The 16011-nt window shown below is 39.9% G+C and overlaps 1 protein-coding gene across 1 annotated transcript in view; it reads left to right on the top strand.

Annotated features, from left to right (window-relative positions):
• LOC115188867 (caspase recruitment domain-containing protein 11-like) overlaps positions 1-16011 on the top strand; it is an 85643-nt gene that overhangs the window by 16156 nt on the left and 53476 nt on the right. The window contains 2 exon segments of the mRNA XM_029747693.1: positions 10036-10224; positions 12712-12849. Of these exon segments, the coding sequence (XP_029603553.1) occupies positions 10036-10224; positions 12712-12849 (327 nt within the window).

Here is a 16011-nt window from a genome sequence, read left to right as displayed (position 1 = left end):
AATTTAGCCCAAACAACTACCTCTTCCCCTACTGTATTTATTTATTTTGCTCCTTTGCACCCCATTATTTCTATTTCTACTTTGCACTTTCTTCTACTACAAATCTGCCATTCCAGTGTTTTACTTGCTATATTGTATTTACTTTGCCACCATGGCCTTTTTGCCTTTACCTCCCTTATCTCACCTCATTTGCTCACATTGTATATAGACTTATTTTCTACTGTATTATTGACTGTATGTTTGTTTTACTCCATGTGTAACTCTGTGTTGTTGTATGTGGCGAACTGCTTTGCTTTATCTTGGCCAGATTGCAATTATAAATGAGAACTTGTTCTCAACTGGCCACCTGGTTAAAGAAAGGTGAAATAAAATACAAAAATATACAGTAGAGAGGCTATATACAGTAGAGAGGTTATATACAGTAGAGAGGCTATATACAGTAGAGAGGTTATATACAGTAGAGAGGTTATATACAGTAGAGAGGCTATATACAGTAGAGAGGTTATATACAGTAGAGAGGCTATATACAGTAGAGAGGCTATATACAGTAGAGAGGTTATATACAGTAGAGAGGCTATATACAGTAGAGAGGTTATATACAGTAGAGAGGTTATATACAGTAGAGAGGCTATATACAGTAGAGAGGTTATATACAGTAGAGAGGCTATATACAGTAGAGAGGTTATATACAGTAGAGAGGCTATATACAGTAGAGAGGCTATATACAGTAGAGAGGTTATATACAGTAGACAGGCTATATACAGTAGAGAGGTTATATACAGTAGAGAGGCTATATACAGTAGAGAGGTTATATACAGTAGAGAGGTTATATACAGTAGAGAGGTTATATACAGTAGAGAGGCTATATACAGTAGAGAGGTTATATACAGTAGAGAGGTTATATACAGTAGAGAGGCTATATACAGTAGAGAGGTTATATACAGTATACAGGCTATATACAGTAGAGAGCCTAGAGAGGCTATATACAGTAGAGAGGTTATATACAGTAGAGAGGTTATATACAGTAGAGAGGTTATATACAGTAGAGAGGCTATATACAGTAGAGAGGTTATATACAGTAGAGAGGTTATATACAGTAGACAGGCTATATACAGTAGAGAGGTTATATACAGTAGAGAGGCTATATACAGTAGAGGCTATATACAGTAGAGAGGTTATATACAGTAGAGAGGCTATATACAGTAGAGAGGTTATATACAGTAGAGAGGTTATATACAGTAGAGAGGTTATATACAGTAGAGAGGTTATATACAGTAGAGAGGCTATATACAGTAGAGAGGTTATATACAGTAGAGAGGCTATATACAGTAGAGAGGCTATATACAGTAGAGAGGCTATATACAGTAGAGAGGTTATATACAGTAGACAGGCTATATACAGTAGAGAGGTTATATACAGTAGAGAGGTTATATACAGTAGAGAGGTTATATACAGTAGAGAGGTTATATACAGTAGAGAGGTTATATACAGTAGAGAGGCTATATACAGTAGAGAGGCTATATACAGTAGAGAGGTTATAGAGAGGCTATATACAGTAGAGAGGCTATAGAGAGCTTATATACAGTAGAGAGGCTATATACAGTAGAGAGGCTATATACAGTAGAGAGGTATATACAGTAGAGAGGTGCTATACAGTAGAGAGGTTCTATACAGTAGAGAGGCTATATACAGTAGAGAGGCTATATACAGTAGAGAGGTTATATACAGTAGAGAGGCTATATACAGTAGAGAGGTATATACAGTAGAGAGGCTATATACAGTAGAGAGGCTATATACAGTAGAGAGGCTATAGAGAGGCTATAGACAGTAGAGAGGCTATATACAGTAGAGAGGCTTATATACAGTAGAGCGGTATATACAGTAGAGAGGCTATATACAGTAGAGAGGTTATATACAGTAGAGAGGTATATACAGGAGTAGAGGGTTATATACAGTGAGCAGAAGGCTATACAGTAGAGAGGTTATATACAGTAGAGAGGCTATATACAGTAGAGAGGTTATATACAGTAGAGAGGCTATATACAGTAGAGAGGCTATATACAGTAGAGAGGTTATATACAGTAGGAGAGGCTATATACAGTAGAGAGGCTATATACAGTAGAGAGGTTATATACAGTAGAGAGGCTATATACAGTAGAGAGGTTATATACAGTAGAGAGGTTATATACAGTAGCGAGGCTATATACAGTAGCGAGGTTATATACAGTAGAGAGGCTATATACAGTAGCGAGGTTATATACAGTAGAGAGGCTATATACAGTAGCGAGGCTATATACAGTAGCGAGGTTATATACAGTAGAGAGGCTATATACAGTAGAGAGGTTATATACAGTAGCGAGGTTATATACAGTAGAGAGGCTATATACAGTAGCGAGGCTATATACAGTAGCGAGGTTATATACAGTAGAGAGGCTATATACAGTAGAGAGGCTACATACAGTAGAGAGGTTATATACAGTAGAGAGGCTACATACAGTAGAGAGGTTATATACAGTAGAGAGGCTATATACAGTAGAGAGGTTATATACAGTAGACAGGCTATATACAGTAGAGAGGCTATATACAGTAGAGAGCCTACATACAGTAGAGAGGTTATATACAGTAGAGAGGCTATATACAGTAGAGGCTACATACAGTAGAGAGGTTATATACAGTAGAGGTTATATACAGTAGAGAGGCTATATACAGTAGAGAGGTTATATACAGTAGAGAGGCTATATACAGTAGAGGTTATATACAGTAGAGGTTATATACAGTAGAGGTTATATACAGTAGAGGCTATATACAGTAGAGGTTATATACAGTAGAGAGGCTACATACAGTAGAGAGGCTATATACAGTAGAGAGGCTATATACAGTAGAGAGGCTATATACAGTAGAGAGGCTACATACAGTAGGGAGGCTATATACAGTAGAGAGGCTATATACAGTAGAGGCTACATACAGTAGAGAGGTTATATACAGTAGAGAGGTTATATACAGTAGACAGGCTATATACAGTAGAGAGGCTATATACAGTAGAGAGGCTATATACAGTAGAGAGGTTATATACAGTAGAGAGGTTATATACAGTAGAGAGTCTATATACAGTAGAGAGGTTATATACAGTAGACAGGCTATATACAGTAGAGAGGCTATATACAGTAGAGAGGTTATATACAGTAGCGAGGCTATATACAGTACAGAGGTTATATACAGTAGAGAGGCTATATACAGTAGAGAGGTTATATACAGTAGAGAGTTTATATACAGTAGAGAGGCTATATACAGTAGAGAGGCTATATACAGTAGAGAGGCTATATACAGTAGAGAGCCTAGAGAGGCTACATACAGTAGAGAGGCTATATACAGTAGAGAGGTTATATACAGTAGAGAGGTTATATACAGTAGAGAGGCTATATACAGTAGCGAGGCTATATACAGTAGAGAGCCTAGAGAGGCTATATACAGTAGAGAGGCTATATACAGTAGAGAGGCTATATACAGTAGAGAGGCTATATACAGTAGAGAGGTTATATACAGTAGACAGGCTACATACAGTAGAGAGGCTATATACAGTAGAGAGGCTATATACAGTAGAGAGGTTATATACAGTAGAGAGGTTATATACAGTAGAGAGGCTATATACAGTAGAGAGGCTATATACAGTAGAGAGCCTAGAGAGGCTATATACAGTAGAGAGGCTATATACAGTAGAGAGGTTATATACAGTAGAGAGGCTATATACAGTAGACAGGCTATATACAGTAGAGAGGTTATATACAGTAGAGAGGCTATATACAGTAGAGAGGCTATATACAGTAGAGAGGTTATATACAGTAGACAGGCTATATACAGTAGACAGGCTATATACAGTAGAGAGGCTATATACAGTAGAGAGGCTATATACAGTAGAGAGGCTATATACAGTAGGGAGGCTATATACAGTAGAGAGCCTAGAGAGGCTATATACAGTAGAGAGGCTATATACAGTAGAGAGGTTATATACAGTAGAGAGGCTATATACAGTAGGGAGGCTATATACAGTAGACAGGCTATATACAGTAGGGAGGCTATATACAGTAGAGAGGCTACATACAGTAGACAGGCTATATACAGTAGGGAGGCTATATACAGTAGGGAGGCTATATACAGTAGAGAGGCTACATACAGTAGACAGGCTATATACAGTAGGGAGGCTATATACAGTAGGGAGGCTATATACAGTAGAGAGGCTACATACAGACACCGGTTAGTCAGGCTGATTGAGGTAGTATGTACATGTAGATATGGTTAAAGTGACTATGCATTTATGATGAACAGAGAGTAGCAGTAGAGAGGCTATATACAGTAGAGAGGCTATATACAGACACCGGTTAGTCGGGCTGATGGAGGTAGTATGTACATGTAGATGTGATTGAAGTGGCTATGCAGGTATGATGAACAGAGAGTAGCAGCAGCGTAAAAGAGGGGTTGTTCTATCACGGGCGTCGTAGTGATTGGACCAAAATGCAGCGGGGATGTGAATGCTCATTTTCTTCTTTATTAAATAAATGAACACTGAACAAAAAGAACGACGAAAACAGTCCTGTCAGGCACACAGCTAAACAAGAAACAACTACCCACAAAACCCATAGAAAAACACCCCTACTAAATAGGACCTTCAATTAGAGACAACGAGGAACAGCTGCCTCCAATTGAAGGTCAAAAACAATAAACTAAACATAGAAATAGAATAACTAGAAAATAGAACATAGAAATACAAAACATAGAACACTACCCAAAAACCCCGACAACACAAAACAAACACACCCCTGCCACGTCCTGACCAAAATACAATAACAAATAACCCCTTATACTGGTCAGGACGTGACAGTACCCCCCCCAAAGGTGCAGAACCCGGATGCACCTAAACATAAAAAACACAAAAATAAACCCAAACTAAAGGGAGGGAAGGGAGGGTGGCCACCGTCACCGACGGTTCTTGTGCTACACCCCCCCTCCCCAATCCTCCTACTACGGAGGTGGCTCAGGCTTAGTCCCCAACCTAACCTGTCCACCCCCGCTGAAGGCTCAGGGCTAAGGCGCGTCGCTGGAGACCTCGGGTTGATGCGCATCGCTGGAGACCTCAGACTGGCGGGCGACTCTGGGAGCTCCGGACTGGAGGGCGACTCTGACTGCGCCGATTCCAGACTGTAGGCCGTCTCTCTCGGTTCCGGACTGTAGGCCGACTCTCTCGGTTCCGGACTGTAGGCCGTCTCTCTCGGTTCCGGACTGTAGGCCGTCTCTCTCGGTTCCGGACTGTAGGCCGTCTCTCTCGGTTCCGGACTGTAGGCCGTCTCTCTCGGTTCCGGACTGTAGGCCGTCTCTCTCGGTTCCGGACTGTAGGCCGTCTCTCTCGGTTCCGGACTGTAGGCCGTCTCTCTCGGTTCCGGACTGTAGGCCGTCTCTCTCGGTTCCGGACTGTAGGACGTCTCTCTCGGTTCCGGACTGTAGGACGTCGCCGGAAGCACTGAACGGGGAACTGTCGCCGGAAGCTCTGGACGGGGAACTGTCGTCGGAAGCTCTGGACTGGGAACTGTCGCCGGAAGCTCTGGACGGGGACTGCGCACTGAAAGCCTGATGCGTGGGGCTGGATTTGGAGACGCCAGACTATTTACACGCACCACAGGGCTAGTGCGAGGAGTAGGAGCAGGACGTACTGGACTGGACTGACGCACTGGAGGCCTGGTGCGTGGTGCTGGCTTTGGAGACGTCAGACTAGGGACACACACCTTGAGGCTAGTACGAGGAGCAGGAACTGGATACACCGGGCCATGAACCAGCACTGGAGGTCTGGAGCGCACAGCCTGCACCACCCGTCCTGGCTGGGTAGTTACAGTAGCCCTGCACGGGCGGAGTGCTGGCACAGGGCGAACTGGGCTGTGCAGAGGCCTGATGGCTGCCGTGCGTAGAGCAGGCGTAGGGTAGCCTGGGCCCAGGAGACGCACCGGTGGCCAGATGCGCTACGCAGGCATCCTCCTTCCAGGCTGGAAGCCCACTCTAGCACGGCACTTGCGAGGGGCTGGGATCGCTCGCACCGGACTGTGCGTGCGCATGGGCGAGATTGTGCGTACTCTGCTGACATAATCTAATGTTTTGCTTTCGCTGTAAAGCCTTTTTGAAATCGGACAGTGTGGTTAGATTAACGAGAGTCTTGTCTTTAAATAGCTGTAAAATAGTCATATGTTTGAAAAATGGAAGTTTTCGGATTTTAGAGGAATTTGTATTTCGCGCCACGCCCATCATTGGATATTGGAGCAGATGTTCCGCTAGCGGAACATCTAGATGTAAGAGGTTGGCAAAAAACACATTTCTTCCCACAGGGCCGTGCGGTGAGACAGGGATGCAGCTTGAGCTCCACCCTCTTCAACATATACAGTTGAAGTCGGAAGTTTACATCCACTTAGGTTGTAGTGATTAAAACTCGTTTTTCAACCACTCCACACATTTCTTGTTTTAACAAACTATAGTTTAGGCAAGTCGGTTAGGACATCTACTTTGTGCATGACACAAGTCATTTTTCCAACAATTGTTTACAGACAGATTATTTCACTTATAATTCATTGTATCACAATTCTAGTGGGTCAGAAGTTTACATACACTAAGTTGACTGTGCCTTTAACCTCTCTGGGCTAGGTGGCACCAAATCGTCCCACCTACGTAACAGCCAGTTGAATCCTGTGGCGCGATTTTCAAAACCTTTGAAATGCTATTACTTCAATTTCTCAAACATATGACTATTTTACAGCTATTTAAAGACAAGACTCTCGTTAATCTAACCACACTGTCCGATTTCAAAAAGGCTTTACAACGAAAGCAAAACATTAGATTATGTCAGCAGAGTACCCAGCCAGAAATAATCAGACACCCATTTTTCAAGCTAGCATATAATGTCACAAAAACCAGAAGACAGCTAAATGCAGCACTAACCTTTGATGATCTTCATCAGATGACACACCTAGGACATTATGTTATACAATACATGCATGTCTGTTCAATCAAGTTCATATTTATATCAAAAAACAGCTTTTTACATTAGCATGTGACGTTCAGAAAAAGCATACCCCCCGCAAACTTCCGGGGAATTTACTAACAATTTACTAAATTACTCACGATAAATGTTCACAAAAAGCATAACAATTATTTTAAGAATTATAGATACAGAACTCCTCTATGCACTTGATATGTCCGATTTTAAAATAGCTTTTCGGATGAAGCACATTTTGCAATATTCTATGTACATAGCCCAGCCATCACGGGCTAGCTATTTAGACACCCGGCAAGTTTAGCCTTCACCAAAATCATGTTTACTATAAGAAAAATGGTCTTACCTTTCCTGTTCTTCATCAGAATGCACTCCCAGGACTTCTACTTCAATAACAAATGTTGGTTTGGTCCCAAATAATCCATCGTTATGTTCCATCAGCGACGTTTTGTTCGTGCATTCTAGACACTATCAGAATGGTAAATCACGGTCGTGCGCATGGCACATTTCGTGACATAAAAATTCTAAATATTCCATTACCGTACTTCGAAGCATGTCAACCGCTGTTTAAAATCAATTTTTATGCAATTTATCTCGTAGAAAAGCGACAATATTCCGACCGGGAATCTGCGTGTCTGTAAATAGAGGGAAAAACAGAAAGACGGGGGCGGACAGTGCACGAGCATGAAGCCCTTTGTCCTCTGATAGACCAGTTAGCAAAAGCGCTTGTGTGTTTCAGCCAGGGCTTTGAATTACGTCATTCAGGTTTTTCCCGGGCTCTGAGAGCCCATTGTAGCCGTGGGAAGTGTCACATAACAGCAGAGATCCTTAGTTTTTGGAAGAGATGTCAAAGAAAGCAAATAAATGGTCAGACAGGCCACTTCCTGTAAAGGAATCTCTCAGGTTTTTGCCTGCCAAATGAGTTCTGTTATACTCAAAGACACCATTCAAACCGTTTTAGAAACTTTAGGGTGTTTTCTATCCATATATAATAAGTATATGCATATTCTAGTTACTGGGTAGGATTAGTAACCAGATTAAATCGGGTACGTTTTTTATCCGGCCGTGTAAATACTGCCCCCTAGCCCCAACAGGTTTTAAACAGCTTGGAATATTAAAAAAAATGGTGTCATGGCTTTAGAAGCTTCTGATAAGCCAGTTGACATCATTTGAGTCAATTGGAGGTGTACCTGTGGATGTAATTCAAGGCCTACCTTCAAACTCAATGCCTCTTTGCTTGACATCATGGGAAAATCAAAAGAAATCAGCCAAGACCTCAGAAAAGAAATTGCAGACCTCCACAAGTCTGGTTCATAGTTGGGAGCAATTTCCAAATGACTGAAGGTACCACGTTCTCCTGTACAAACAATAGTACGCAAGTATAAACACCATGGGACCACGCAGCCGTCATACCGCTCAGGAAGAAGACACGTTCTGTCTCCTAGAGATGAACGTACTTTGGTGCGAAAAGTGCAAATCAATCCCAGAACAACAGCAAAATGACCTTGTGAAGATGCTGGAGGAAACAGGTACAAAAGTATCTATATCCACAGTAAAACGAGTCCTATATCGACATAACCTGAAAGGCCACTCAGCAAGGAAGAAGCCACTGCTCCAAAACCGCCATAAAATATCCAGACTACGGTTTGCAACTTCACATGGGGACAAAGATCCTACTTTTGGAGAAATGTCCTCTGGTCTGATGAAACAAAAATAGAACTGTTTGGCCATAATGACCATCGTTATGTTAGGACGATAAGGGGAGGCTTGCAAGTCTGAAGAACACCATCCCAACCGTGAAGCACGGGGGTGGCAGCATCATGTTGTTGGGGTGCTTTGCTGCAGGAGGGACTGGTGCACTTCACAAAATAGATGGCATCATGAGGTAGAAAAATGATGTGGATATATTGAAGCAACATCAAGACATCAGTCAGGAAGTTAAAGCTTGGTCGCAAATGAGTCTTCCAAATGGACAATGACCCCAAGCATACTTCCAAAGTTGTGGCAAAATGGCTTAAGGACAACAAAGTCAAGGTATTGGAGTGGCCATCACAAAGCCCTGACCTGAATTCTATAGAACATTTGTGGGCAGAACTGAAAAAGCGTGTGCGAGCAAGGTCTACAAACCTCACTCAGTTACACCAGCTCTGTCAGGAGGAATGGGCCAAAATTCACCCAACTTATTGTGGGAAGCTTGTGGAAGGCTACCCGAAACGTTTGACCCAAGTTAAACAATTTAAAGGCAATGCTACCAAATACTAATTGAGTGTATGTAAACTTCTGACCCACTGGGAATGTGATGGAAGAAATAAAAGTTGAAATAAATCATTCTCTCAACTATTGTTCTGACATTTCACATTCTTAAAATAAAGTGGTGATCCTAACTGACCTAAAACAGGGAATTTTTACTAGGATTAAATGTCAGGAATTGTGAAAAAAGTGAGTTTAAATGTATTTGGCGAAGGTGTATGTAAACTTCTGACTTTAACTGTATATATGCTGACATCATGTGACAGATCATATGACACTTTGACTGCACACAGGTGGACTTTATTGAACTAATTATGTGTCTTCTGAAGGTAATTGGCTGCACCAGATCTTATTTAGGGGTGAATACATATACACACACCACTTTTCAGTTGTTTTTTTTTGGTGAATTTTTTTAAACAAGTTATTTTTTTCATTTCACATCAACAATTTGGACTATTTTGTGTTTGTCCGTTACATGAAATCCCAAATAAAAATCAATTTAAAATACAGGTTGAAATGCAACAAAATTGAAAACATGCCAAGGGGTGTGAATACTTTTGCAAGGCGCTGTATATAGAGAGAGATGGATATGGTAAACCTAAATCACTCACTGTCTGTCTGTCTGTCTGTCTGTATCTCTCTCTCTGTGTGTGTGTGTGTGTGTGTGTGTGTGTGTGTGTGTGTGTGTGTGTGTGTGTGTGTGTGTGTGTGTGTGTGTGTGTGTGTGTGCGTGCGTGCGTGCGTGCATGTGTGTGTAGAGATGGAGAACGGAGCTGAGGACACCGAGTCTCTGTGGGAGTCGGTGGAGAATAACCGCTACATCCTGAGCCGATACATCTCTCCTGGTAAACTGACCCCCTACCTGCGCCAATGTAAGGTTCTGGACGAACAGGACGAAGACGAGGTCTTGAACTCTCTACTGCTGGTCTCTAAGGTCAACCGTACAGGTAGGTTACCTCTCTACTGCTGGTCTCTAAGGTCAACCGTACAGGTAGGTTACCTCTCTACTGCTGGTCTCTAAGGTCAACCGTACAGGTAGGTTAACTCTCTACTGCTGGTCTCTAAGGTCAACCTCACAGGTAGGTTAACTCTCTACTGCTGGTCTCTAAGGTCAACCTCACAGGTAGGTTACCTCTCTACTGCTGGTCTCTAAGGTCAACCTCACAGGTAGGTTAACTCTCTACTGCTGGTCTCTAAGGTCAACCTCACAGGTAGGTTAACTCTCTACTGCTGGTCTCTAAGGTCAACCTCACAGGTAGGTTACCTCTCTACTGCTGGTCTCTAAGGTCAACCACAAGTCAAATCAAATTGTATTTGTCACATGCTTCGTAAACAGCAGGTGTAAACTAACAGTGACATGATTACTTATGGGTCCTTTTCCAACAGTACTGAGTCAATGTGCAGGGATACCAAGTAATAACATGGTTATATACAGGGAGTACCAGGTAATAACATGGCTATAGACAGGGATACCAGGTAATAACATGGCTATATACAGGGAGTACCAGGTTATAACATGGTTATATACAGGGAGTACCAGGTAATAACATGGCTATATACAGGGATACCAGGTAATAACATGGCTATATACAGGGAGTACCAGGTAATAACATGGCTATATACAGGGGATACCAGGTAATAACATGGATATATACAGGGAGTACCAGGTTATAACATGGTTATATACAGGGAGTACCAGGTAATAACATGGCTATATACAGGGAGTACCAGGTAATAACATGGCTATATACATACAGGGAGTACCAGATAATAACATGGCTATATACAGGGAGTACCAGGTAATAACATGGATATATACAGGGAGTACCAGGTTATAACATGGTTATATACAGGGAGTACCAGGTAATAACATGGCTATATACAGGGAGTACCAGGTAATAACATGGCTATATACATACAGGGAGTACCAGGTAATAACATGGCTATATACAGGGAGTACCAGGTAATAACATGGATATATACAGGGAGTACCAGGTTATAACATGGTTATATACAGGGAGTACCAGGTAATAACATGGCTATAGACAGGGAGTACCAGGTAATAACATGGCTATATACAGGGAGTACCAGGTAATAACATGGTTATATACAGGGAGTACCAGGTAATAACATGGCTATAGACAGGGGATACCAGTACTGAGTCAATGTGTAGGGATACCAGGCAATGACATGGTTATAGACAGGGAGTACCAGCAGGAGGGTGTGTCTATAAAGCAGGAGGGTGTGTCTATAAAGCAGGAGGGTGTGTCTATAAAGGAGGAGGGTGTGTCTATAAAGCAGGAGGGTGTGTCTATAAATGAAGAGGGTGTGTCTATAAAGGAGGAGGGTGTGTCTATAAATGAAGAGGGTGTGTCTATAAAGGAGGAGGGTGTGTCTATAAATGAAGAGGGTGTGTCTATAAAGGAGTAGGGTGTGTCTATAAAGCAGGAGGGTGTGTCTATAAAGGAGGAGGGTGTGTCTATAAAGGAAGAGGGTGTGTCTATAAAGGAGGAGGGTGTGTCTGTAAAGCAGGAGGGTGTGTCTATAAATGAAGAGGGTGTGTCTATAAAGCAGGAGGGTGTGTCTGTAAAGCAGGAGGGTGTGTCTATAATTGAAGAGGGTGTGTCTATAAAGGAGGAGGGTGTGTCTATAAAGCAGGAGGGTGTGTCTATAAAGCAGGAGGGTGTGTCTATAAAGCAGGAGGGTGTGTCTATAAATGAAGATTCTATTGCAGATTGTTTTATCAATCAGATTACACATTAAAAGGTATAACAAGAAATTAAATCTACTTTCTCCCCTGGACGTGTGTGTGTGTGTGTGTGTGTGTGTGTTTGTGTGTGGTTTGTGTGTGTGTGTGTGTGTATATCTGTGTGTGTGTGTGTGTGTGTGTGTGTGTGTGTGTGTGTGTGTGTGTGTGTGTGTGTGTGTGTGTGTATATCTGTGTGTGTGTGTGTGTGTGTGTGTGTTTTGTGTGTATATCTGTGTGTATGTGTGTGTGTGTGTGTGTGTGTGTGTGTGTGTGTGTGTGTGTGTGTGTGTGTGTGTGTGTGTTTGTGTGTATGTGTTTGTGTGTATATCTGTGTGTGTGTGTGTGTGTGTGTGTGTTTGTGTGTATATCTGTGTGTGTGTGTGTGTGTGTGTGTGTGTGTGTGTGTATATCTGTGTGTGTGTGTGTGTGGTGTGTGTGTGTGTGTGTGTTTGTGTGTATGTGTTTGTGTGTATATCTGTGTGTGTGTGTGTGTGTTGGTGTGTTGTGTGTGTGTGTGTGTGTGTTTGTGTGTATATCTGTGTGTGTGTGTGTGTGTGTGGTGTGTGTCTGTGTGTGTGTGTGTGTGGTGTGTGTGTGTGTGTGTGTGTATATCTGTGTGTGTGTGTGTGTGTGTGTGTGTGTGTGTGTGTGTGTTGTGTGTGTGTGTGTGTGTGTGTGTGTATAGGGCGTCTGCTAGACATTCTTCATGGTAAAGGAGAACGAGGTTATGTGGTTTTCCTGGAGAGTATTGAGTTCTATTATCCGGACCTTTACAAGCTGGTGACTGGCAAGGAACCTACCAGACGCTTCTCCACTATCGTTGGTAAGACACACACGCACTTTATATATCTACCTGTTACCATCATCTGTTACTATAACCATCATCTGTTACTATAACCATTCTGTTACTGTAACCATCATCTGTTACTATAACCATCATCTGTTACTATAACCATTCTGTTACTATAACCATTTACTACCATTCTGTTACTATAACCATCATCTGTTACTATAACCATTCTGTTACTATAACCATTCTGTTACTATAACCATCATCTGTTACTATAACCATTCTGTTACTATAACCATCATCTGTTACTATAACCATTCTGTTACTATAACCATTCTGTTACTACAACCATCATCTGTTACTATAACCATTCTGTTACTATAACCATCATCTGTTACTATAACCATCATCTGTTACTATAACCTTCATCTGTTACTATAACCATTCTGTTACTATAACCATCATCTGTTACTATAACCATTCTGTTACTATAACCATTCTGTTACATTAACCATTATCTGTTACTATAACCATTCTGTTACTATAACCATTCTGTTACTATAACCACCATCTGTTACTATAACCACCATCTGTTACTATAACCATTCTGTTACTATAACCATCATCTGTTACTATAACCATCATCTGTTACTATAACCATCATCTGTTACTATAACCATTCTGTTACTATAACCATCTGTTTACTTAATATAACCATCATCTGTTACTATAACCATTCTGTTACTATAACCATTATGTTACTATAACCATCATCTGTTACTATAACCATTCTGTTACTATAACCATTCTGTTACTATAACCATCATCTGTTACTATAACCACCATCTGTTACTATAACCATCATCTGTTACTATAACCATTATGTTACTATAACCATTCTGTTACTATAACCATTCTGTTACTATAACCATCATCTATTACTATAACCATTCTGTTACTATAACCATTCTGTTACTATAACCATTCTGTTACTATAACCATTCTGTTACTATAACCATCCTGTTACTATAACCATTCTGTTACTATAACCATTCTGTTACTATAACCATCATCTGTTACTATAACCATTCTGTTACTATAACCATTCTGTTACTATAACCATCATCTGTTACTATAACCATCCTGTTACTATAACCATCATCTGTTACTATAACCATCATCTGTCACTATAACCATTCTGTTACTATAACCATTATGTTACTATAACCATCATCTGTTACTATAACCATCATCTGTTACTATAACCATCCTGTTACTATAACCATCATCTGTTACTATAACCATCATCTGTTACTATAACCATTCTGTTACTATAACCATCATCTGTTACTATTAACATCATCTGTTATTATAACCATTCTGTTCCTATAACCATTCTGTTACTATAACCATCGTCTGTTACTATAACCATCATCTGTTACTATAACCATTCTGTTACTATAACCATTCTGTTACTATAACCATTCTGTTACTATAACCATCATCTGTTATTATAACCATTCTGTTACTATAACCATTCTGTTACTATAACCATTCTGTTACTATAACCATCCTGTTACTATAACCATTCTGTTACTATAACCATTCTGTTACTATAACCATCATCTGTTACTATAACCATTCTGTTACTATAACCATTCTGTTACTATAACCATCATCTGTTACTATAACCATCCTGTTACTATAACCATCATCTGTTACTATAACCATCATCTGTTACTATAACCATTCTGTTTACTATACCATTATGTTACTATAACCATCATCTGTTACTATAACCATCATCTGTTACTATAACCATCATCTGTTACTATAACCATCATCTGTTACTATAACCATTCTGTTACTATAACCATCATATGTTACTATTAACATCATCTGTTATTATAACCTTCTGTTCCTATACATTCTGTTACTATAACCATCGTCTGTTACTAGAACCATCATCTGTTACTATAACCATTCTGTTACTATAACCATTCTGTTACTATAACCATCATCTGTTATTATAACCATTCTGTTACTATAACCATCATCTGTTACTATAACCATTCTGTTACTATAACCATTCTGTTACTATAACCATCATCTGTTACTATAACCATTATGTTACTATAACCATTCTGTTACTATAACCATTCTGTTACTATAACCATCATCTGTTACTATAACTACCATCTGTTACTATAACCATCATCTGTTACTATAACCATCATGTGTTACTGTAACCATTCTGTTACTATAACCATCATCTGTTACTATAACCATTCTGTTACTATAACCATCATCTGTTACTATAACCATCATCTGTTACTATAACCATCATCTGTTACTATAACCATTCTGTTACTATAACCATTCTGTTACTATAACCATTCTGGTACTATAACCATCATCTGTTACTATAACCATTCTGTTACTATAACCATTCTGGTACTATAACCATCATCTGTTACTATAACCATTCTGTTACTATAACCATTCTGTTACTATTACCATCATCTGTTATTATAACCATTCTGTTCCTATAACCATTCTGTTACTATAACCATCGTCTGTTACTATAACCATCATCTGTTACTATAACCATTCTGTTACTATAAACATTATGTTACTATAACCATTCTGTTACTATAACCATCATCTGTTATTATAACCATTCTGTTACTATAACCATCATCTGTTACTATAACCATTCTGTTACTATAACCATCATCTGTTACTATAACCATTCTGTTACTATAACCATCATCTGTTATTATAACCATTCTGTTACTATAACCATCATCTGTTACTATAACCATCATCTGTTACTATAACCATTCTGTTACTATAACCATCATCTGTTACTATAACCCTTCTGTTACTATAACCATCATCTGTTACTATAACCATTCTGTTACTATAACCATTCTGTTACTATAACCATTCTGTTACTATAACCATCATCTGTTACTATAACCATTATGTTACTATAACCATTCTGTTACTATAACCATTCTGTTACTATAACCATCATCTGTTACTATAACCATTCTGTTACTATAACCATTATGTTACTATAACCATCATCTGTTACTATAACCATCATCTGTTACTATAACCATTCTGTTACTATAACCATTCTGTTACTATAACCATTCTGTTACTATAACCATTATGTTACTATAACCA

Source organism: Salmo trutta, unplaced genomic scaffold (assembly GCF_901001165.1).
Source record: "Salmo trutta unplaced genomic scaffold, fSalTru1.1, whole genome shotgun sequence".
In the NCBI taxonomy this organism is placed as follows: Eukaryota; Metazoa; Chordata; class Actinopteri; order Salmoniformes; family Salmonidae; genus Salmo; species Salmo trutta.
This window is presented reverse-complemented; position numbering and strand designations above follow the sequence as displayed.